The sequence below is a fragment of the Micropterus dolomieu genome, linkage group LG04, assembly GCF_021292245.1.
Source record: "Micropterus dolomieu isolate WLL.071019.BEF.003 ecotype Adirondacks linkage group LG04, ASM2129224v1, whole genome shotgun sequence".
Taxonomy (NCBI): domain Eukaryota; kingdom Metazoa; phylum Chordata; class Actinopteri; order Centrarchiformes; family Centrarchidae; genus Micropterus; species Micropterus dolomieu.
The window spans coordinates 31,441,041-31,465,669 of record NC_060153.1 but is presented as its reverse complement, the minus strand read 5'-3'; the positions used below and the strand labels follow the sequence as shown (position 1 = coordinate 31,465,669).

The following is a 24,629-nucleotide window of genomic DNA, read 5'->3' as shown; positions in this document are numbered from 1 at the left end:
CTAGTGGCGCCATCCTTTTGTGTGACATTTTTACTAAACATGTTTGGCAAGAGTACTACAATGCCCTATTCAATTAGTATAGTTACTGTATTTTATATTACTTAAGTAGAAATAGGTACAGATAACAGGATCATAAAATAAATACATCATGTAAGTGCCTGTAAGTGTATTGTTTTTATTCTTTTGTGGTTTTGTCAGTTTTTTAACTCATTTGATATACACTGTGTACATTTTACTTGTCTAACAGATTTTTTAACACTATATGGTAATACAGCAAAACCAATCTGCACAGCCAAGTGATATACCATACAATGTCTTTTTTAAGAATACATTGGCCGAGTGTTTTTAATTTTTATATCAGATTATTTGATTTATTGATTGCTGCCGGGATGTAAGAGAATTTCAACAAATATAATAAAAATGTTTTATAATATATAAATTGCCATCCCCAGCTTTAAAGTTATATAGTTCAAAGTTCTATGTGAGGATGAACTGGAAGGGCTTAGGCATAGCGAACAATGTGAACTTCCTCCAAAGTGTAACTACATGTTGGGGTTACAGTGGCTAAGTAAATACCATGTGGAGACTGCAAGGTATGTGATTGGTCAGCTTGGGCTGGTTGCGTTCATCATTACACAAAGTTGAAGAAAGGCTCAGTAATCTTTTACTTTTCAGTAACACGTTCGACATTTCCACTAAACTTCATACAATCCTCTCACAGTACACGTAGAACGTAAACAGATAGCTTTGGTTATTAATGACTGCACAGCAATAATCTCCGATTGAACAGTGAGACAAAGCAAACAATGCCACCTATGCCCTAAATCAGAAAGTGAATTAAACAAAGCCAACACAATTACTTTGAGGTAACTAGTGTTGTGATGGTGCTATCAGTGGGTGAAATGTGACATTGAACTGTATCAGTTGTCATTACAGCATGACACACAAGTCCACCTTAAGACCTGGAGTTAAAATTTGAGCATGGGGATCTGTGGAGTGTAGTCAGTCAGAAGAGAAACCATCAGACCCTGAAAGAAAAGACAGTTGTTGTTAGCATACAGACAATCAAACTGGAGGCAAAGACTGGAACTGTGACACAGGGTTCATGATACGGTCAGTTGCTGAGCTAAAGTATGCCAGACAGCCTGTGACAGACAAGACAGCTGGGCTGGACGATAAAACAATAATGATAATTATCGTGATAAAATTTTCCTCAACAACAATATAACAAATGTTCAATAAATGTTGGATTTAATTCATTTGAATCACAAACAAATGAGCACTTAATTTTTCTATTAAGATATTTAAAGAAAAGTTACTGAAAAAAAGATTTTGCTTAATTTTACTCATGCATATTTGTTGAAAAAAAAAAGGAAGTTGAAAAGTGATCCACTGTCAATATTGAATGATATGACATTTTTTATCGTGATAACATTTTTGTCAGTATCGCCGAGCCCTACAAAACAGTAGGTCAGACTCTGTCTCTCCTCTCTGCCTGCTTGGTGGACTGACGCGGCTGTCTTGATAAGGATAAACTCTGTGATCGATTTCCTGGGTAACCCAAGGACGAGAAAATCTTTTGTTTCGTTACAGACTGACTCTGTAGAAAGTGTTGCATGTGCCTTGAAACACACGACTAGTTAACTTAGGTAAGCCTAGTGTCTCGTTTTGAACCAATATTCAATAGAATCTTCACACATGTATAGAGGGGTGATCAATAGCCTTATCTGGAGTGAATCTCTGTAGGTTTAGAGAAGATAAATATCCCCAGACAGGAAGTATCCTTCAGATTTGTGGTGGCATTGCATGTGTTGTATGCTGGCACTGTATCTCCCTGGCAGGGCTTAATAAACAAAGCTGTGCAAGTCTTCATTGGTCTCTAAACCTTCTTCACCACACCTAAACCTGGCTCACTTTATTTCCATAACAACAGTATTTTATCAGGTTACTCACCATGATTGTCCACTTTCTATTCTCTGCCTCAGGGAAGACGAGGGAGCGGGACGAATAAAATACCTGGTCATCAACCTCCTCCATTTTTCGGGGGAGACAGTGCAGGAAGGTCCAGTCTGGTTTAGCAACACTTCCTGTCTGTAGTGGAACAATACAAAAAAATAGTTAAGACCCATTTCAAGTCAGTGTAGTGAAACAACGGCTGTCATCATACAAGGAGAGAAGAGACCATGTGCAAACATACACAGTCAGGACAGCGCATGTGAGACAGAGAAATTGTTTTGCTCTGATTTTCTTACTGTCAGGACGTGTGTACAGCTGTTAAGAGACCAATTTGGGAACGGACACTGACCAAAAACAACAGCTAACTTCTCCAGGAGCTCCCGGTATGTTGTGGGTGACCCTTATTGATTTCTGAGCCAAAAAGGGTGTCTAAAAAGCATCTAAATAATACTAAAGACAATATCATTCTTTACCTGCATTGTAATCTGGTAACCTTCAAAGGCTTTGAGCCGCTTTTTCTTCTCCTCCTCCTGTCCCATGCTGACCCAAGTGTCAGTGACCAAAACATTACTGCCGTGAGCAGCCTCCATCGGGTCAGAGGTCAGAACAAGCTGGGTGCCGTGCTGAGACAAAATCAAAATGTTATGAATGAATAAGTCCTTTGACGAGAGGTCTGTTTATATTAATGCCACCTGAAAGAGACATCACCTCTTTGGAGAGTCTTTGTGCCTCTTGAATAACACTCCTTTCTGGCTCATACCCCTGAGAATGAAGATATAGTTGTAGCTTAGTTTCTGAGTAGGATTATTGATGTCCATTGCAAAACAGAACCACAGGGTTTTATTTCCATTCTCTCAACAAGCAACTGGGGAGATTATATGCTAAAAATGAGGTGAAATGTACATGAATACATAAAAACAAGGTGAACCTTTGGTGTAGCAATCTTAAGATGAACTCCCAATTTGGCCGCAGTCATCATGAAGGAGTGGAGGACGTTGTTCCCATCTCCAATCCAGCTCACTGTTAGTCCACTAAGGGACCCATAATGCTCCTGGAAAAGAATGGCAGTACTTTAGAAAACACCACGTCCTTATCATTGACCAAATCTACATTTCAAGGGTTTTCAGCACCTGTAAGGTGAGGAAGTCAGCCAGAATCTGGATTGGGTGGTAGAGGTCAGACAGGCCATTAATGATGGGGATGGAGGCTTCCTTATCCAGCTCCTCCAGTGTGGAGTGGCTGTAAACTCGTGCCAAGACAATATCACAGAGTCCTGAGAGAACCCTGTAGGTAGGAGTTTAGAGATCAGTGGCGGCCGTGGTTCATATACTGGGCCATGAACACCCTTCAGTACATAGTAGAAAGCACATAGCAGCAGCAGTGGAAAATACGAGATGACTATTACTACCTTAAAAAACTCAACACTATTACAATATGTCAAGCAAATCTACACTGAAAAATACCATGCTAATTAACACTTCCCTGGACGAACACATTTTTAAAAAGTATTGCACATATACATCCAACAACTGACTGGCATTACATACATTTTTTGCCATTAGTGAAAGTGAAATATTCTATACTCACCTAGCTGTGTCCGTGCAACTCTCATTCACTCCCAGGTGGATGTCCTGAGAGGTGAGGAAACAGGGGTGCCCACCCAGCAAAGCAAAACCTGCAATTATGATATTAAAGCAACTTCAGTTTCCCTAAAGCCCAACTTACATGAGTAGTTAAGCAAATAAGGACACAACTTCATGTAAATGTTGACAGGGGACAGTATGTGAAAGAGAGGAGTGGGAATAGTTCAGAGGCAAACTGTTTTGTTCCTGCAATGCACTGAAAGTCACCTTTCAGCAGTTCTTTTGTGTCCATATTAACAATGACTTTTACGCGGCTGAACAAGCACGTGAACAGTATCAGCCAAGCTAACAGTATGACACATGTCACATTTCTGTCTGATTGTTTTCATAAATGTAATTTTAAGTGTAAATGGCAATTGAAAACTACCCAGTGCCTTTATAAAAATGTGGCCCACCTCCAGTATTCTGATCATTCATGGGGGTGTTTAAGTGAAGCACATGGCATACACCAGTGAAGATGCTCATACAAAACACACACCTGTTTCTGTGGACATTCTTGTTCTGGTGCTCCTCTTCTCAAATATCATAGCAATCGACTTTCCTTGCAGAAGAGGAAGATACTGAAATAGAAATGAAAGATAGATTGACCCACTCTGAGGCTACACGTTAAAACTGAGGAAAAATAAAAAACGGATAACGTTAATGCAGTAAACATTATTTAGCTAACGTTGGGTACCTGTTTTCCATGCTTGATCCGATGTTTTAGATCCCCAGACACCCACAACATTCTCTTGATTTCATCTGAGCTGAAGTCTTTCAGGGTGAGACAGCTACGACCCTTTAAATTAACAGAACCAAGGGAAGTAGCTCCAGTGCTGGAAAAGCAACAAACGAAGGAATAGTGCATGCATTATTTCTCCTAACAATATTTGCTGACAAAACTTGGCTATCAATATTGTTAGGCTCAGCTCATTGCAAAGCATAACAAGTTCGAGATACAGTTCACCGGAGTGTCTTACCTAAACCCTCGTGCCGAGCAGTCTTGAAACGTTTTCAAACATTTGAAAACTGTTTTGTTGACAGATAATAGTTTAGACATTCCAGCTCAAAATGATTGCGTAATGTTGTGAGACAATTTCATCAGCGTGCAAGCAACTTTCATTCACTGCCTGCCCCGGAGGGCATGCAGCCAGAGCTTCGAGCCAACCAACCGGCTGCGTGGCTGCCACTGACGCCACCGCAGGACCAGGAAGTGAGGCGTGGCTTGGCTTCCTCAGTGCTACTGGTTTATGGTTAACAACTAAATTGGATAAAAGATAAAAATATTTTAAAAAATTTGGATTTATAATTTGTTTAACGGTCACAGACTAAGCCATTTTAAACGGTTACCACTCAAGAAGATGAACTTAAAACCATAGAATTTGGTAGGGGCATGTCCAGCGACCAATAGTTTTAATCAAATCAATTAAATGTAACCACCGTTGTCCGTCAGCGTGTAGTCAATGTATTTGCTACGCTACAAAACAGGTTAACAGTCCTTGTTGCTACTACAGGTTAACAGTCCTTGTTGTCTACTACGAGGTTTTAAAGATTATGTCCACCCCCTCATATGCCTGACAGTGGTTTGGTCCACTGCCCACCTTTTTCAAACCCTCAGGTAGGCTATGCTAAATAGCCTAACTTGCTATTTTATACTTAGTTTTTCTTTAAGCGTGTTTTTTCATTCCATACTAATTAAGTCATCAACATGGTGCTCTGCTCACCAAATATATTTAAAAGCAAACAGACCCATATAAATATTAATCACATAAACCAGAGGTCACTAATAGGCGGACCGCCGTCCGGATCCGGACCGCCGACCTACAGCCCATTTATTATTGAGACTTACTACCTCGTGACGAAGCGTTTCTATTTTAACCCGCGCAGCTTTTCTAGCATTTACTGTACTGGTTTAGAGGACCAGGAAACTCACAGACCAATCGCATGTGCGCCAATCGTCTCATGTGACGCTGCTCAGCCAATCAAATCTGTGCATACCGATGCTTGCGAGTCGAGTCCACGAAATTCACCAGAGACGTTTTGGAAACACACCCGAATTGAGGAGACGAAAGATAAAAGAGATTTCACATGACTTTTAATCAAGAATGTACAGATTTTTACATGTACATTCCTCCCACGGGCAGTTCAAAACCAGAATATCTCATAGATCTCCAATATGCTAGCTGGAGCTCACGTTTCTCACTGAACAACAGAAAGTAGGAAAGTGGTAGCTCTGTAAGAGGAAATGAAAGAGAAGAGGAGGCATTACAGCTGTTCATTTGTGTGTTTATTATAAAATTGGTTAAGACTACACTTCATCACTTCAAGCTACACTTTTTATTACATTTTTTCTCAAAATTAGGCACTTTAGTTTACTTAAATTTAGAATTTATTATTTAAATAGTTATTATTTATTATCCCTCCAGTTTGATGTGAAAACTGACTGAAATATTATTTGATTTGACAGTCCGTTGTTGACTAAAAACATGTGTTGATACAACTATAGGTTATAGCACTGAATGATAACGCAAGTTCGTCGTTTTGATGTTCCGGACCTTTGCTTCAGGAAATTTTCTCTAACTGGACCTCTTTGAAATCTAATTGAATACCCCTGCTATAAAGCAACGGGTGCACAAAAAAATTCTATTGCTAAAATGAAGTCCGCAAGACACCAGTGCTACAGCACAGGAGTGCATCAGATCATGCCTATAGCACAAACATGATAATCAGAGAAACACGTCAACAGGACTGTAGTGCGGTAAGTAAGGTAAGTAAAGTGAATTTGGAGTGCTGACCTGGATTCAGGAGTAGTTTATTGTTCATCACATGAAGAGCCGTGAGCTCTAACTATGACTGGCCAGGGCGTGTCTCTTTGAATCTAGTCTTTGGATACGCTGGCCTGTAACTGTCTGGATATTGTCATAGAAACTGTTTTTATACACTCTGTTTTTGAGATGAAGGCCTGTTTAGTTTAACCTGATTTGTGCCGAGTTTATCAGATTAGAGAATTAAATCAAAATGACTGACTGCTTCAAAAAGTCAGAAAAGCAAAAACATTTCCAAAATCTGACTTACAAAGACGCATTATTTTACTCCATCTGCAGTAATGATCCATTCCAGTCTTTGATATCAGTGTGGCATCCGCTCAGTCTCACTTTCTCAATAACCCAACCTAGACAGCTTCGTTGTTTGTTACCAATAATTAATTTTCTCCACCTCCACTAAGAAAGCTATTTTCAAAGGTAAACATAATCTCAGGACACTCTTCAAACTCCAGCCATCATTACAATTATTATCATCTGGCTGAGCGTTGCACTTTAATTCCACAGTGGCCTCTTCTCTCAGCTTGTCAACAATCATTTATTAGATACATAGGTGTCCAAATGTGAGCACACAGACTGGGAGGTCAGGAACAACAAGGCAAGCAGTGATCAAAAAAAAAAAACAATGTAGATTGTAGTTTTTAAACTTTCACATGACACTGCTCAACAGTTCACTGGAATCCATTCTCATCATTTAATTACTGATTATTTTGAATACCTCAGTGTTCATATGCACCAACCTAAATAAACTGTCCAACCAGACTAAACAAGGCTGGGGGTGAGCCCGCCCTAAGAGACACGGTTGATAACAACGTATTTCTTTCCATTTCTATGAACAACAGTACCACTTTTTTTGTATTTACTAATATAATTTCAGAAATGTAAAATCAGATTTACCGATGTGATTAAACTGTGTTTTATTTTTCCTACAAAGGGTATTATCGGTACAGATTGCTTGGTATCTGTTCATGTGTGGTGTTTTGTTCATGTGTAAAAATATGGGACATTGACATTTTATTAATACACATAAACAATAATTGCAAAATAAATAATTTCCCCCTCTACATATTTTTTTTTCTGCTGTCCTTATTAATCCAATATATAGAAAAGTAGGTCTAAGTGGTAACTCATTTGATGAAGGTGGCATACATATATAGAAATGAATAATGTTATTACACCACATAAGGAAACATTTATTGTTTTGTATGGGCAACACATGAAAAAAAAACATTTTCCTTAACATTGCAAAAAGTAGTCACAATATACAGTATATTAATACACAAAGTGATGCTACTTCTCTTTGGGGTCAGTTAGTTGGCTGGTCTAATGCCCTCTAACCAACTCTTTTAAGATTGTAATAATAAAATAATAAAATGGGATTTGAGGGATGTAGACAATATAAAAAATCCATTGTGTTTTACCATGTACAAAAAGATAGGCCTCTGGAACCATCATCTGTCATTTTCTGCAGTGGTCTTCTGAAACATGTTATCATGTGAACATTTTGTTTCTCAGAAATTTTCATAAAACGGGTCATGAACTATCAAGGTCAGAAAACAATGTTAATTACATGCCTTGGGCCGTTAAAATGGACCAATGGTCTCAGAAGCCCAAACAGAACATGAGTTAAAATGACAAATGACTGTATTTATTGAAATAAATACAGTGTGTTGGATTTTGCATCATGCATTCTGAAGACTGCAGAATGATATAGATAAATGATCAAAGATACTGAAAGCACCGGCCGGAAATAGGAAAGCATTTTGCTGTGATAAGTCTTGAAACTTTTAAGTGACTGTTCAGTTTTACTGTATGTGAATGAAATTGTGTCAATTATGGGATATATCCCAAATACCAAATACAACAAAACATGCATGTGCAGGTTTTAGATTTGCTGACGCAATGATGAAATTTACTTCTTCCTACTCCTTTTCGCACACGTGAAGTATGTTAACACAGGAAAGAAGGGTACTTTGTGCTTTTTATACTTTCTCTTGCATGTTCAAAATAAAGATTTCAATTCAAAATCACAATCTAAAAATTTTAAAATTCAATTCAATTCAAAGAAATCAGAATCTGCTGCTCAGTTGTTGGTCTGAAAGATAAAAAGTATCATTCCAATAAACCCGCTTTTGTCTTAGTCACTGTTGTTAATGTTCTCCTGTCAGTTTAGTTCTTTCCAGCTTTCTCTTAGCATGCGGTGTGTTGTGAATGTATATCCTGCTGAATCTGACATGATGCAAAAGGTTATTTGTTACTATATGTCGGAAACTAATCAGAGCTTGAGGTTGAAAAACACAGGTGCCAGTACTCCCCATTCACATGTTGGCGTGTGCATTGGCTGGTACCCCTCAGCTGGACAGTCTGCCTACACTTTATTTTTAACATTTCAACAGTTTATTAGTTGAGATTCAACAATTCAACTGTTTCACAAACAAGACTGCTTCCTGATGTGACACCAATGTGGTTATGATTTGATTAGGGCTAATGTTACTGTATTCATTATAATTTCAGAAAATAGTATACCATATATTAACAAATACTAAAATATAAATTCCAACTGGACAATGAAGCTTGTTTGTGGGTTGTTTTCTTTCATTCCTTGTGCAAGAAAATAATATAACCATTCATGCAGAACTAGAGTTCTAGCCTGCATTTCTGAGATTTGCTGAAGCACGTCAAAGTTTTTTTTAACGTGACGTCCTATCCGGGCTGTGATGGATGGGATGGTTCATGGAAAGTGACATTGACGAGAAACTTTATGAAAAGTTAAACATGTTGTAAGAAAAGGCACCCGGTCTTCTCCCTATCTGACCCTGCTATTTAGAGCCATTGTGAATCACAGAGAGAATCTGATATGCAGAAGGCAGGAGTAGCAGCTGCTTGTGAGAAGTGTCGGTCAAGAAAAAGTCACTGTAGGCCAAAGAGTAAAATGTAGAAATGCCAGTACTGCATGCTGATGAGTACTGGCCCGCTATAAGCACAGAAACTAATAAAATTAAAAAGTTTGATAAGAGTAATACATAGTAACAACAAACAACGCTTTGTCTCTCTCCTCCTCTAGAAGCACAGAGGTACATTTTACTTCAGTATGAGACACACCGGGATTTCACTTAACCCTTCGCAGCATAGACTCTCAGAGCTGCGGCCATCCATTCACTCCAATATTAACCTGATAAGGTGCCACTGGAGAACTGAGGATTTTCCTCACAACACAACATGTCCTTGATCATTCACGTGTTTTCATGGAGTCATCCCCTTAACACACACACACGCATGCACACACACAGACAAAATGTTGAAGTGCTTTATTGGGTGACGCGGCTCAATATTGATTTTTTTTCATCATTCTATCATTGTACCGTTTAAACAAAGATGATTTCAAATTTAATATCCTCAGCCATATATTGTTGGAAATATAAAATTGGATGAGCAACTTCCTGTTTAACCTACAATCACAGGCTATAAAACAGAGATAGCGGCATTTAGATATTTCTTTATAAATCATGACTGAAGCTAAATCCTTGATCAGATTATTGAACATTATTATTGCTTTTACATGGGAATAATTTGTGTAAGCAAATAAACAAAATAAAGCAGTTTGAATTGAATTACTGGTTTTGCTTATATTTTTGTTGTCAATAAAATGCAATAGGTTATGTTATCAAATTATATTATAATCTATATCAGCGTATAAGGTGTTCTGATCACTTTAATTGTTGTTAAGGAAAGAAACCAGGCTGCAAAGATACCTGGGCATATAAGTACATCCAGTAGGCTTCTGACAGGGATAGGCTACTATTTACACAACTCTGGAGTTTTGTTGTATCTTTATGATTCTAAGTTTTGGGATTATACTGTAGGATGAAAGATGAAATAGTCCATTAATTCATAGATAGATAGATGTGAAATATTTGTAAAAAATCTACATTCCATAAAGCAAGAAATTAAATTATTCTATACGCTACACTTTGCCTTTCAGAACTCTAAATCTATTTAAAGTGTGTGTGTGTGTGTGTGTGTGTGTGTGTGTGTGTGTGTGTGTGTAAGTGCCTGTGCGTGTAATGGGTATGTCTGATATCTGGCGTCAGTGTTGACCATATCTTTCCCCAGTGACATTGCATCATTGTTCACATGATGTATATACATAGACACGCACACACGCACACACACACGCGCACAGGAATTGGGTAAGTCCTAATTACTATTTCATGCTTAAGTCACAGAAATATCAGTAACGTGGTTGCTGATCTTGTTACACTCACACCACTTTTTGGACTCCTCACAAAGCTTTGAGAAAAGCATGCCAATTGCATATCCAGCCTGAAAAAGCCAACATCACTCTGAGTTCATAAACGCAAACCTAACCTCGGGCAAAAGAAGCAAGTGCACCCAGAAGACCCTCCCCACCTAATGTATATGTGTGTGCGTTCTCTCGCTCTCTCCCTCCCTCTCCCTCTCCCTCTCGCTCTGCATCCCTCCCACTCCCTCTCCCTCTCTCTCTCTCTCTCTCTCTCTCTCTCTCTCTCTCTCTCTGGAGAGCATTTAAGGCCTCCTCTCTGGATTTGGAGGAGACATATTGTCTTCTGCTGGAACAGACTGAGCACTAATTGGCTAGAGAGATGTTTGGAGACAGCATAGAGAAGAAGAGCAAGATGGGCAATGATAGGGAGAGAGAGAGAGAGAGAGAGAGAGAGAGATATGCTGTGAAGTGAGAGAAAATAAAAAGGAGTGAGTCAGGAATGTTTGGAAGACTAAAAGTACTTTAAAACCATAATGGACCTATTTCCAGACAGGCGCCATTTTAAACATCCTCCCACCCCATGCCCCATACCGATGCCACACACACACAAACGTCAGGCTTATAGATGATACAGTGGAAAAAAGCAAACTAGACACACTGTGAGTGATGGAGGACGTCAGAAAGAAGTAGGTTACACCATATTAGAAGATGGTATGTAGTGCAGAATGAGATTACTAGTTGTGGATTAAAGCTGCTAATAGTTCCGTGTTGCTGACTTGTGTGTGCCAAGGAGGAAGCAGAGCATCAAAGAACACTGAAACTCATAATCACATTCTACTCAAGTTAGTGAATAAAGATACATTTAGTTTTATATCCTATGATCTAGAATGATTTTTTTTTAATTACTGAATTGTTTTAAAGCTGATTTAATATCACAATTTATAAATGATGAAAATATACTCTTATCCTTTATTTAACATTATCTTTATTGAAAATGTCTCACAGTTTTGTAACAAATTCAGAGAAGTATATCCCGCTAACTCTAACCCTACCAATGGTGGAAAAAAGCATTGACATCCTTTATTTAAGTTATAGAAGTGACAACAGTGTAAAAGTACTTTCTTAGAATTCAAAATTTTACCTAAAAGTTATAAAGTATTATTAGCGAGTCAGTACCAAATGGTACTGGCCCCTCATAATATTGTTACATCATGTTATTGGATTGTTATTACTGGTGTATAATCTGCAAGCAACATTTTAATGCTGTTGATAACTAAAGTCATTTCAACTTCTTTATATAGTATGTTAGGGGTTAGTTTTTACCACTGCTTCCATAGACTCCCATGTTCACCTCTCGTCTCTCAACAAGAGAACTAATTAAATAAATTAATAAAATAAAAATAATAAAATAATTGCACAAAATGCATAGATAAAAACAAAATGCATTTAGATAAAACACAAAATAACAATATATATTGTTTAAAATAAAAAATAAATTTTAATTATGATGGAATTTATATATATATATATATATATATATATATATATATATATATATATATATATATACTGACTAGACTGAGAAGACTACAGAATGATTTCAGTTACTTCTAATTTGCTTTTGTCTCGGGAGGACTGGTCACAAGAAGCCACACACGCAATGCAGCCAACACACTGCCTGTCGAGGAGCCTTAGCTACAGCATGGAAGGAAAAAAAGGAAACAAGGATAAATTAAAGGAAAGTCACATCAGCACCTGCTTTTAACAACTTAGATAAATGCAGAACAAATTACTATTCTGAAGCATCTGGAACAGATAACATTTTATTCTAGGGGGTGATATTTTTAATTCACAGTCTTATTTCAAAGAATATTTTACCTGCAGTTGTTATTACTGCCTCCATGCTCTCTACCCATAAAGGTCACACCTTAGCAATACGGAGAAGCATGTAAAATACCATAAACACCAACCTTTCCTTATCTGTCATTTGAAGCATTTGAAGCTTATTTGAAGCTGAGACTGTCCTGCAATTGCATGGCTCTCACGGCAACCAATCACATTCCAGAAAAGCTTGCCTGAAGAATGGCTAAAATACAATACAGTGTACAGAAGCAAAACATATTCTGCAAAATAACAGTCCATATATAGAGAGGAATTGAAAAAAAACTTTTAAATGCATAGACGAATCAGAAATGAATTCCTTATATCTGACAAATGTTGTTCTGCATTTGCTTGTTTTCACTGTGTCCTTTTTTCCCCATGTGTACACATTCTTCACACCAGAAGGTCACACAGAGGGAGGGAGGGAGGGAGAGAGGAAGAGAGGAAAGATGACTGAAGTGCTTTTAACTTTCCTCCCTTCCTCTCATCATTCCTCTCTACCCCTCTCTTTATCTCTCTGGAGAGGAAAAGGATTAGAGAGGGAAAAGACGGAGTGTATGCAGCAACTGCCCCGCTAAGTATATGTGTGTGAATGCGTGTGGGAGACCAAATGCAGTGTGAGTGATCGTCCGACAGCAAACGTCATCCCAACTTTAATCTTGTTCACTTCTTGCTTTTCTTCTGTTTGCGTCTCATCCTTATTTTGCTTCCCTCCTTCACACACACACACACACACACATCCAGCAGCCTGTGCTGTAGCCACTCTGCGAGGTCACAGAGTGTAAGTGTCGTCAAATGCATGTCAGCCTCCTGAGACCTCACTCCTCCCTCTCCTCTTCCTTCTTTCTGCTTAAAGACATGGAAACCACAGTAACCAAGACAACTCCTGGCACAATTACTACCTGCTTCCTCGTGTGTGCGTGCACGGGGCTATATAAAGGTTGAGGAGCTACACTTCTTGGCCACTTTTGCTGCCTGCTTACACTCAGGGTATTTGTGTATTGTGAGCTATTTTGTCAGGACTCAGTCCATGGCTCTTTTGTATGTTGTTGCAAGCTCAGTGTTGGGAAGGTTGTGATTTTGCTGTTCAGGAGATTAGCTAAAATCTATCTTATGACGCTGCTTTTCCATTCTTTGTATCTTAACTTAGTTACTTTATTTATGCTTCTATATCTAGCATTAAAATATTGAATAACTGAAGACATTGACTCACATTCTTTATCTACTTCCAGGTTGCTTCCCTCTCTTATTGTTTTTGTCAGTTAGAGGAAAGACGACTTCTAAATAAACTGGTGGTCTCTTAGGGCTGGACAATAAAACAATAACAATATTTATCGCAGAATATTTTTAATGTTTAATAAATACTCGATAAATGTTTGATTTAATTCACTTGAATCACACAAACGTACTTTTTTATTAAGATGTTTAATTTGCAACGCATGCATATATGTTAAAGATTTTATCATAATTCTTATAAATATTCTGCCTCAGATTTGTGAAGTGATTCACTGTTTGGCATCAAGTGTTGACCATAAAGAAGAGTTTAATCCACAATTAACCATCAGGTTACTTCAACTTTCACTCAGGAGCAAAAATCAGCCTTTAAAACTCAAAAGAAATAACAATTTAAGAGTTACCATGATAATTATCAATACCTAAAGATATGAAACTTTTTTGGCCATATTGTCCTGCCCTATTGTCAATAGCTACACACTGCATGCTGATTAGTACTGGGGAAGATGTCGGTCTTAGGAACGTTCGTAAAATCACAACGTAGCCTAGTCGCTCGGCCCTGTGCGCTACACAGCTGTAGCCTATTTAAATTAAGCTAAAATTATACATAACTTTACCTGATAGGCCTTCATCTAGTTTTGCGGGGATGCTCTGCCATGCAAATTCCCTCCTGTTGATGTCCTATTTAGTAAACAGTAACAGATTCTGGAAACTCATAAACAGCAAGGATCAGTCTCTCTTCCAATTATTTGTGCTCCGCGTCGTGTAAAAAACGTCAAAGAAAATTCAACTTCAATGGGCGTGTGCGTGAGGCGAGCACTTCCCCTCACTCTAACAGGCACACTTGCTACTGAACGTAGACTGTTTATGTTGCTCCCTGATAAAAGAAAAATGTTTCTGCTGATACCTGTTCAGAAAAAAACACAAAACAAGAAAACAGATTTATATTTGTTAACCTGTTGCTCAGAAGGTGCCTGTTATGATGTTCTGATTGTGGCTCCCTACTCTAACTTGATTTAACAAGCTAAATAAAAGTGCCAGTGTCAAATCACTTTGGTTTTATATTTGATTACATTGGGAATTACATTACATTACAATTGGGAATCCTGTGACAAACACATATCTATAGCTCACTGAAATCCAACTAGTAGTAGGGGGTGAAGGGCAGGAGGCTATCGTCGAGGTGCAGAGCTCAGCAAGGTGAAGAAGCTAGATACTAGATATGAAGTACTTTTCTGAACAGGGATTTTTTTATTTACATGATTTATTTTATGACGACTGGGAAATAACTGATCTCATGGATGATGTTTAAGAACTTTTTTATGACTGGTTCTCGTTTCTAATGAATAAACCATGCTTGAAAAAAGGGATAAAGCGAATGCCCCTCCAACGACAAATACAAAAATGAGGAGACCAAAAGAGAACGGATAAAAAGGTAGAAAATGAAAGGCCAGGCAGGAACAAAAGACAAGTTTTACAACAGCAATAATATAAATCCATCCAATTTACTTTGTCTATATGCATCTGTGTGGATGTGTGAGAGTGTGTGTGAGTGAGTGTGGGTAACAAGGGTCCATTAAAAAGGACCTTTGTGGCACATAACCAGGCGTGGCACAATATTACCACGGGGATCTCTCTCTGTGTCATACTCGCACACGCACACCGACACACACATACACACACACTACACGTAAAGGGGACAGGGACGGTATAGCAAGCCTTTAATGAGAAGTCTGATGTTCTCTTAGTGGCCTATTCCTTGAGTCTCAGCTTCATTTAGAGTGTTTGCGCATATGTGTGTCTGGGAGACTGCGTGTGTGTGCGCTTGAAAAAGAGAGAGATTTTTACGGTTTATTCCCACTAGGGAGACGTGCATGTGGTGGCCAGAGCCAATTGGACATGCCTGAAAGATTTCTTTTGGATAGGAAAATGGGGGGAAAGGAAAGAGGAAAGAGAAGGGCTGAAATAAAGAGTCTGTCCATAGACTGGATGAGAGACAAAGACCAAGAGAGAAAGGAAGAGAGAGAAACCCTGTAATCTTATTCATTATGTATTCTCATGGTGAAAAGCGCATGGTTGGAGGATAAATCTTTGTAATAGGGACCGTCATTATTTTAAGAAGTAATTATCAAAGCTGTTTGAAATAATAAAACCAGTATCCTCTCTCTCTATCTAGATGTGAGCAGAAAAAGAAGTTAGAAAGCCACATTTCCCAGCAACAAGAAACTCAAGAAAATCCCCCGAAGAAAAGAAACAACGAGCTGCCACATGCCACATAAACTACACAAAGATACAGTGGACATTAGAGCTGTGCATCCTTTTCCAAAATGTTATGTCTTAGAGTAATGTTTTCCACTTTCTAAATACTACATTTTCGAATTTATCATTTAACAATTTACTCTGGTACTTTAATTCAGATTAAATTAAAATTGAATTGAATAGAATTAAAACTTCCACTCCACTTTCTATTCCAAACATGTGATAAGAAAGTAGATTAACACCAAACATTCAGTTGTGCCAGTGTCAGTTGATCCTTTTCTTGCATAAAAAATCTCCCGTTAAATAAAGTCCTGCAGTGTTATGTGATTATACCATCTGTAACACCTTATTTTAATTTTAATTCCCATAGTTGCCTATAATTTTCTAGAGGGGAACTGATATGTTGCTGTAAATTCATAGGACAGTTCTTAGTAAAACATGATTTGGTATAGGGAAAACTTTAACAGAGTTCAATTTCTAGTTAATTATTTTTTTTAAATATCAGTTATAAAACTTTAACTTTAATTCTAATTCATTTTAATTAAAGCATTATCATAACATCTTACAAATTACTCGACAGCATATTGTACTCGACAGTGAGCAGTAAATTGACATTTCAGACACAGTGAGTGTCTCATAACCGTAAGTTACACATCCATAAAATGCCTCACATGTTTGGCAAGAAGACTCTACAGCCATGCTAGCGGCTCTGTGAGCCTGTACGTGCCAACCCCCGACCTCAAATCCAAGATGGCTGCTCCCGGAATCAACAGTAGTTTAGGCTGTATTAATTTACTGTTTATTGCACTTCTGTGTTATTTGTGTCTCATTAAATACAGTCCTGTCCAACTTATACCTGTAGACATGCTGCTACGGTATTTGCATGTGCAAAATGCCACGTAATGCTAACAATGGCCAGAGGCATCATGCATGTTTTCCGACTTAAATCTGTTATTCTACTGGAGCGCCGTCAACTCCAGCGTGACGTCATTCCCAGCTCTGACCTCCAACTTCCGAGGTAAATGGATTAAAACCATTTGGCACAGCGGTGCTTTGAGCTGAGTGCTAACATCAGTGTTCAACATCTTAGTTTACCATGCTGCTATCATCAGCTCACTACTTTTAAACACAAAGTACAACTAAACCGTGGCTGATGAAGTATTTAATCACAAACAAAAAATTTACCTGATGAGGCACTAAACAAAAACTCCAAACTCCAAAGTGATTACACTTGTTCAGAGGGGATTATCACGATACTAATATCACAATACGATACTTTTGCGATTTTAAACATATTGCGATATATTGCAATTTATTACCTTTTTTCCAACTTCAAATTGTGTGGACTGAAAAAGCAATTGATTTTATTATTTATTTTATAGCACCAAATACATTTAAAAGATCAATACTTGACGTCTGTATATCGATTCAATACTGCCACGGAAAATATGATACTATGCTATGCTAAACTATTTTTCCCCCCACCCCTAATATATAGATCCGTGCCCCTTGTGTGGCTGAAATACTAGTATACACGCCATGGACACTGCAGTTTCTGTTTTATTGTGGGACTTGTGGTACTGGGTAATACATTTCACAGTTTTAATTCAGAGACTTAATTAAAAAAGAGGAGGGAAAACACAGTAGTGATTAGCTGGTTTTGTGATTTGGTTCTGTTCCTTGAAAAACAAGTACAAACCACATGACATATCAACTTGAAGAACACACAAACACACCCCGAGGAAAGGCAGAGAGAAGCTTGTGGCCCCGCTGCCATTCTGTCTAACACCAGCACCAGAGGCGTTCAACTGGCTAAAGGACTGCTGCCAAATAAACAGGTTGTACCCCATTAGAAGTATGGAGCTGACAGGGTTGGACCAGCAGCCGTTTTTTATTTCATGTTTTATTCCAACTCCGTACTTCGTGAGGGTTTTTTAACCAGCAGTATTTTTTTATGCCTCACCATGTTCTATGATTTCTCCCTCAGCAAACTCTTTGATGTTACACAGTTCTGGTGTAAGCCTGCACAGGTTTGACAGGGGAATATTTTCACTGGCAGCTGTGCAACTTGTAAATTTAACAAGAAATATTTAGAATATGAAGAGACAAAACATTTCATAAATAGCTTCTCGGGAGCAAAGTCTCTCTCTAACTTCCTGCTTCTCTCCTTATTGACTTTCTTTTTTTATCTGTCATGTGTTTTGTTCCTTCTTCCTCCAAACATCGGTCTCCTCTTTTCTCCTCCTCCCCCTTTCTCTTCCTGCACTCCTCTATTTCCACTTGTCTTTCACCACTTCCTTGTCTCTCCTTGCTTGCCTCCCTTCATTTCTATATCACTCTCTCCCATTACCCCCTGAATCTGTTTCCCTCCCTCCCTCCCTTCTACCTCGCATACCGTCTTCGCAGACATCCCTGCTATATTCTGAACAAATCAGGAGATGATCCGAGACACAGATTCCCCAGAAACTCAAGTTCCCCCAGCATGCCGTGGCAAGGCAAGCCGAAGATGTGATGCAATGTTGAATGGCAGAGCAGAAATCAGAAAGAGATTGTAATGAAAGATGGATCAAACAATTTATTTTTACTTGTTCATCCCTCCAGTTTGTGTAGACACAACCAGCGTTCTGTCTGCTATTCTTAAAGAATCACTTACAATTTAAGCCTTATAATTAAGCTTAGCTAGTAGGAAGTTTGGCCTGGGGTTTATTTCTATTTTTACCAAGCTTTGGAGATGGGATTGTTTTTCTATAGGTGAAAATAAGACATATATTTCATGTTTTAGCTGAATTGTAGATGTGGAAATGTCACAGAAGCTAATATCTTTGTGTAAGTCATAAAACCAAATTTTGATTTTGGTAATTACCACTACAAAATATGTTTTCCATCTCACCTGCAACTTTGAAATTATTTTACTATTTTACAACCATTACCATTCCTAAACTCAAGCATGTGGGTCAAAAATTCTACTGGCATGAACAAATTCCTCCTCAATTCATTAACTAGATAAACAACAAGTATCTCAGTCATTAACAGCTCATTTGAAACTCACTATAAATATATCTTTTATTGTGAACCCAATGTACCCCAGCCATTCAATGCATAAACATACGATAAGTTATTTTAGCTCCCACTGTTAATCAAAGTCCTAAAAAAGCATTTCTAACTGAATTGCTGTTTCTCCTGGATCACAGCAGCCTCTTTAAAGACATCCAGCACAGAATCACCCTTCCTAAAAGTGGTTCTGGTAAGAAACCCTCCCGCACACACACAAAGCCAACATTAATTGTTGAACCATGACAGGATGTGAACTCTGGCCTTCATCATGAAAGCTTGACGTGCTACATTCTCACCCACTACCCTGAACTACACAACCTTTACTGCTTTGCTACATTGAAGAGCACATTCTGCATTGGCAATGAAGTTTGGATGCAAATCATGTCCTGCAGAATCATCCAATACGTATATACAATATTAGGTGTACTGGGATATAGTATTCACACCTCACAGTAAGCACTAACTACATTATGTACATTACCTCAGCCAATCTATCGTTGATTTTGAAGTCTAAAAACTTGCAACACGTTTTACAGTGTTTTTCAACTCAGCACAAGTTTTTTTTTTTTTTTGTAATTTCTGCTTTATTTGGATAGTAACAAGAAAAGGCCCGGGGGCGGATTTGAACCCAGACGGCCGCAACAAGAACTCAGCCTTGATATGTGGTACACACTCCACCAGGTGAGCTACCGGGGTCATTGCCTTCATATCTACCCATCTCTCTCTATTCCGCCATGTTTTGGTGTTTCTTTGTCCACCTTCAGCTGATCTTAAACTCTGAGTAAAGGCTTCCCTTTACTGGCTCCCTGTTATTTCCAGTTGGATTTATTTGTAAAGCACTTTCTGTAGCACTGCATGGTTCTGCCCTCGTATGCACTTCTGCTCTGCTAGAAACCCAGGCACCTCCAAAACTGGGCTTTTGTCTGTCCTTCCATTTAAGAAATAGTCCTATGGTGACAGAACTCCGTCACTCCTTCTATTCAGTCCATCAGTTACATTAAGAACAATGAAAAACACACTTTCCCTGTTTGGCTTTCAACTGCGCCGGCATGACATCTTGTTTTAATTGTGTGAAAAGCGTGTGTGGGACTGTGGGTGTGTTTTTGCTTTTGGGCTGATGTATTTCCTCATTGTCCTGCACAACATAAACTGTGTTGTGTTTAAAGGACTATTATAAAGTTCAGATGAAAATTTTGAATGGCTATTTGGAGTAAATTGCATTTACTATGTTACTGAAGTTAAATGAAAGGGAAAATAAAATTATATTTATCTTAATTTAAACACTTGGTAAAAGTAGAATAGAACTGAAAACAACAATCCTTTTTTCTACCTTTTCTTTTTCCGCAATGTGAGAGCAAAGCCTCTCTGCAGACCATTAAAGAACTTAAACATGCGGACAAAATTAAGATCCTAAATCCTAGCCACCACACGCATCCCCCCTCCCCCCCAAATTTATCTAGAAGTGGTATGTAAATGTGGCTGCTCTGTGAGAAGTTTTCAAACAAATACATTTTTGGTGATTTGTCAACCCTGGCGCTTGATAAGACGTTACATTCTTAATTAAAAGGGAATATACCGGAACAATCTGTGAAATGTTTTCCATTTAAAGCCTGGCAAAATTTTGATTAAGTTCAGGCGATGGTTTCTGATTTTCTAACGGAGCAGTAAATGACATCCTTAGTGAAGGAATTGTGATGTCACTGAGGGAAAAGAACAGTCATTCCTGTATTTATTTCCTGTACTTTTGTTGAAGGGTAACTTTGACATTTTTCCACCTGTACCCTATTTCCCCATGAGTTTGTGTCTATGTGTTAAAACATTTTTTTTTTAAATTGATCCCATATGGAGCGAGAGCGCTACATTTGGCTGACATTATGGAACATTATGGAATAAAAGGGCAGATATTTCATGTTACTGTTGGTGGGGACACTAAAAACTTCTCACAGCACATTTTTAGAAATAAAAAAGGTCTGAAAAAGGTAGTCAGCGGACCAAACTACTGTGAGGCATATGAGGGGGAGGACATAATCTCTCAAAACGTAAAAACACATTGGTTAACAACAAAATCATACAATGACTATATCAAGAATCAAGCAAAGGTGACCTAAGGTGTCTCGCCATTGATTTAAGCAAAGTAGTTTTGGTGCCTAACCCTAATTAAACTGCAACCTACACTACATTAACAATATTTCTGTCAGAAAGCCTTTCTTTAGTTGCCAATGAATGTAGCCTGATCTCTACCACGACTCAAAGGTATTTCTCTTAATGACGCAATTGAGTTGCTCTGAGTTGAGGTAACGTTAGTCATGTTGATCTTGAATGTAACCGATGGCACAAGCAGGGCTGCTTCACGTGGGTTGGATTTTTTTTTCTGACTTCTACAAGAAGAAGATACTTTATTGTCACATACATGCTGCGAAATTCTCTGCATTTAACCCATCCTACAAGGGAGCAGCGGGCAGCCGCTGTGCAGTGCCTGGGGACCAACTCCAGATGTTTATCAGTGTTTGGTAGCACTGACTAGAGAACCTAACATGTTTTGATGGTGGGGGAAACCGGAGAACCCGGCAGAAACCCACGCAGACACGGGGAGAACATGCAAATTAGAGCTACTCAGCCTTACAAGACTGTTTCCACTGCACAAATTAGTTCAGGGAAGCTTCCACCTATGGACACGTAAATGACCTGGAGGAGTAGGCAGCATCCGTGACTGGCTACATCAGTGAGTGCACGGATGTCATCACCATCACCACCAGCGTAGTTCGAAGCCAAGAACGACACGCCCACCAGGGAGACTGCACCCCCTGAGGCGACCAGGTATTCTGTCTGCAGAACCTAGGAAGAGAGAACCCTCCACCTTGCCCTGTCGCACCTGGATAACAAGAACACCCATGTGCATGCGGTTTATTGATTTCAGTTCAGCATTTAACACAATCATCCCCCCCAACTTGGTGGGTTCATCAGCTACGATGAAGTCAAGAAAACAACCTGTCTCTCCACTTGACTTTAGGAAGGCCCACGCTGCACCCCACCCTCTTCTTATCAAAAGATCCACGCAACTGCACCTCCCTTATCAAGAAGGCTCACCAGTGTCTCCACCGCCTCTGCTGTCTGAAAGAGTCAGCCTCCACCCAACCATCGTGGACCTTCTACAGAGGAAGCATTGAGAGCTTCCTCACCAGCTTCCTCACTGTCTGGTATGGGAACTGCAAGTTAACCAGACCGTAAGTCCCTATACGGGATAGTGAAGTCAGCAGAGTCCATCATTGGGAGCTCTCTCCCCTCCATCCATGGCATGTATGCTAAACCCTGCACAAACAGGACTCCAGGATCATAAAATACCCTTCCCCCAGACTCTTCACCCCGCTGACGTCCGGAAAAAACTATTGGAGCATCTGGGCAAAATCCTCCAGACTGAGCAACAACAGTTTCTTCCCCCCTCAACACCCTGCTGCCCCCAAGCTCAACTTAACTATAAGATCCCTCCCCCCACACACACCTCTACATTCTAACCCCCTTTTTGTCTTGCAGTCCAGGAGAAACACTATTTCGTTCCTCATTATTTATCAAATTTTCAGTAAGTACACAAGAGATTTTTTTTAAAACTTACATACACAATGACTACATTACACACGATATCCACTGAGAAGCTTAGACTAAGCGTGAGACAGAAAGAATATGCACTAATAAGCATGCAGAGAGGGCAAGCGAGCGATTCACTCTCTACGAGCGAAAGGACGGTGAGTGAGAGAAAGTGTGTGTGTCCATTGCTAATGGATGTTTCTGCTTTGCGTGTGGTTGAATGCAGCTCAGTGTTTTCTCTCCCTTTTAGAAGCACACTAATCCTGTTATCCAGCAACTGGTGTGTGTGTGTGTCTGGGTTTGAGAGGTTGCATGTTATAATGGGGTTGCTAAACTTTCCAATCTTCCTTCTTATTTTGTTACCTCTGTCACTTTTCTTCTCCGCACTTCTTTTACTTCATCTGACCTTTCTCGTCCTGTCTTCCATCAGCCATCTCCCTCCATTCTTGTCATCTTATACCCTCTCATGTCTTTTCCTCTCATCCCCTCCCTGCTCTCCGCCTCTATTCCCTTACTTCCTTCTCTCCTCTCTGTCCTCTTCTTTAATCCCTTCTCCTATCCTCACTATGTTGTGTATTTTCTTTGCCATAAATACCTTTTTTTATTCTTGGCTCCGAAGTAGACCCAGACAAAGCCAAGTAGAGGAGCCCCTCTGAATCACAGCCCAGACTATTTTCAATCCATGTGGTGATACCTTTACAACTTGGAAGTGGTATTATTTTTAGTAAAAACACAAGTCCCCATCTGAAGGATTTATTTATTATTGAGGCTTCGACCATTTTCTTCACTTACTTCAGGAGTGTTCCTTGAATCAAGTGTAATTTACTAGATAGTGTCATAGTGCAGCACCTAATTCATCGTCATATTTCAACTTATTTGCAACAAGCAATAATTCTGTAATCAGCACGATGTGATGTCCATACAGAAATTAAAAACATGCATATTCACAATATCACACAAGTATTCACAATTGTGGCTGCCTACTGAAACCAGGCTTCATCTGAATATCATGCTGTTTGGAAATCTATCTTTGACTGATCTCAAAAAACTATTTACTCGAAAAGCCTACAAGGTAAAATTTCTATACAAGTTTCAATAAAAGGTTCTATACAAAGCATCTTCAGATTGGAACCTTTTACCAAAAAGTTTCAAAGAGCAAGTGAAATATATTTTATTTAAAATAGTGTAATGTAAACACCTGACTTCTCTCTCTTTATTTGCCATGTATCATTCGCAGCCTTCTTTAACACTGTTATTTGTTATTATTTGTTTTGCTTTATTTTTTATTCTCTATGTATTTTTTCCTTATTAACTTTTATGGTATAGATTTTGTCACATGTATGTTTGTATTAATGCAAACCAAAAAAGACTAGCAACCGCATCAGAAGAAGCTACTGTAACAATGAAAAATGAACAATAAACGGACAAAAGGGAATCCAGCAACATGCACTGCCAGATTATCTTTGTCATTGTAAAGAAAACTGAGTTGGAGGCAGACTATGAGAATAAGCAAGTTGTTAAGGCAGGTGTTTTCTTAAACATAGTTGGGCTGACTTGACTTTAGAATTAACTCATTTTTAAAATTGTTACAATGGTAAAAAGAATAGCAATGTCTGTTGGACCACCTAACATTTGATCCATAACAAAATATTTCAATGAGAGCTGGCAGGAATGCTGAGAAATTTGGGCTCCATCAACATCCTCTTCGATCTCTTTGCCTCTGCCATTAACTAACCCTAAAAGTTAATGACAAGCCTCAGCATAGAGGCTGCTGAGCCCGGTTATATTCCAGCACAAGCTAACGCCGGCGCCGCTCTCCACCGACAGCAGCATAATGTTGCTTGACACTTTGGTGGCAGGCCAAGAAAGCTGGACAGCAACCTGACACAAGATCACTTACAGTAACATTAACAAAGTTTTATGGCGTGAAACCTCTGGCTGAGTCGACAACATTGCTAACACAGGCAAACATCTAGA

The 24,629-nt window shown here is 38.9% G+C and overlaps 2 protein-coding genes across 9 annotated transcripts in view; both read right to left on the bottom strand.

The window, feature by feature from the left end:
• Window positions 1-24,629, bottom strand: part of tenm3 (teneurin transmembrane protein 3) — an 818,277-nt gene that overhangs the window by 536,767 nt on the left and 256,881 nt on the right. The gene's annotated exons all lie outside the window — the stretch shown is intronic.
• Window positions 642-5,009, bottom strand: otc (ornithine transcarbamylase). Its single transcript, XM_046046677.1, has 10 exons — window positions 4,559-5,009; window positions 4,276-4,414; window positions 4,078-4,159; window positions 3,544-3,631; window positions 3,087-3,240; window positions 2,885-3,007; window positions 2,665-2,718; window positions 2,430-2,579; window positions 1,954-2,091; window positions 642-1,028 (listed from the first exon to the last, which is right to left on the bottom strand). Exons 1-10 carry the CDS (start codon window positions 4,636-4,638, stop codon window positions 969-971), a joined length of 1,068 nt encoding a protein of 355 aa, XP_045902633.1. The 5' UTR covers window positions 4,639-5,009; the 3' UTR covers window positions 642-968.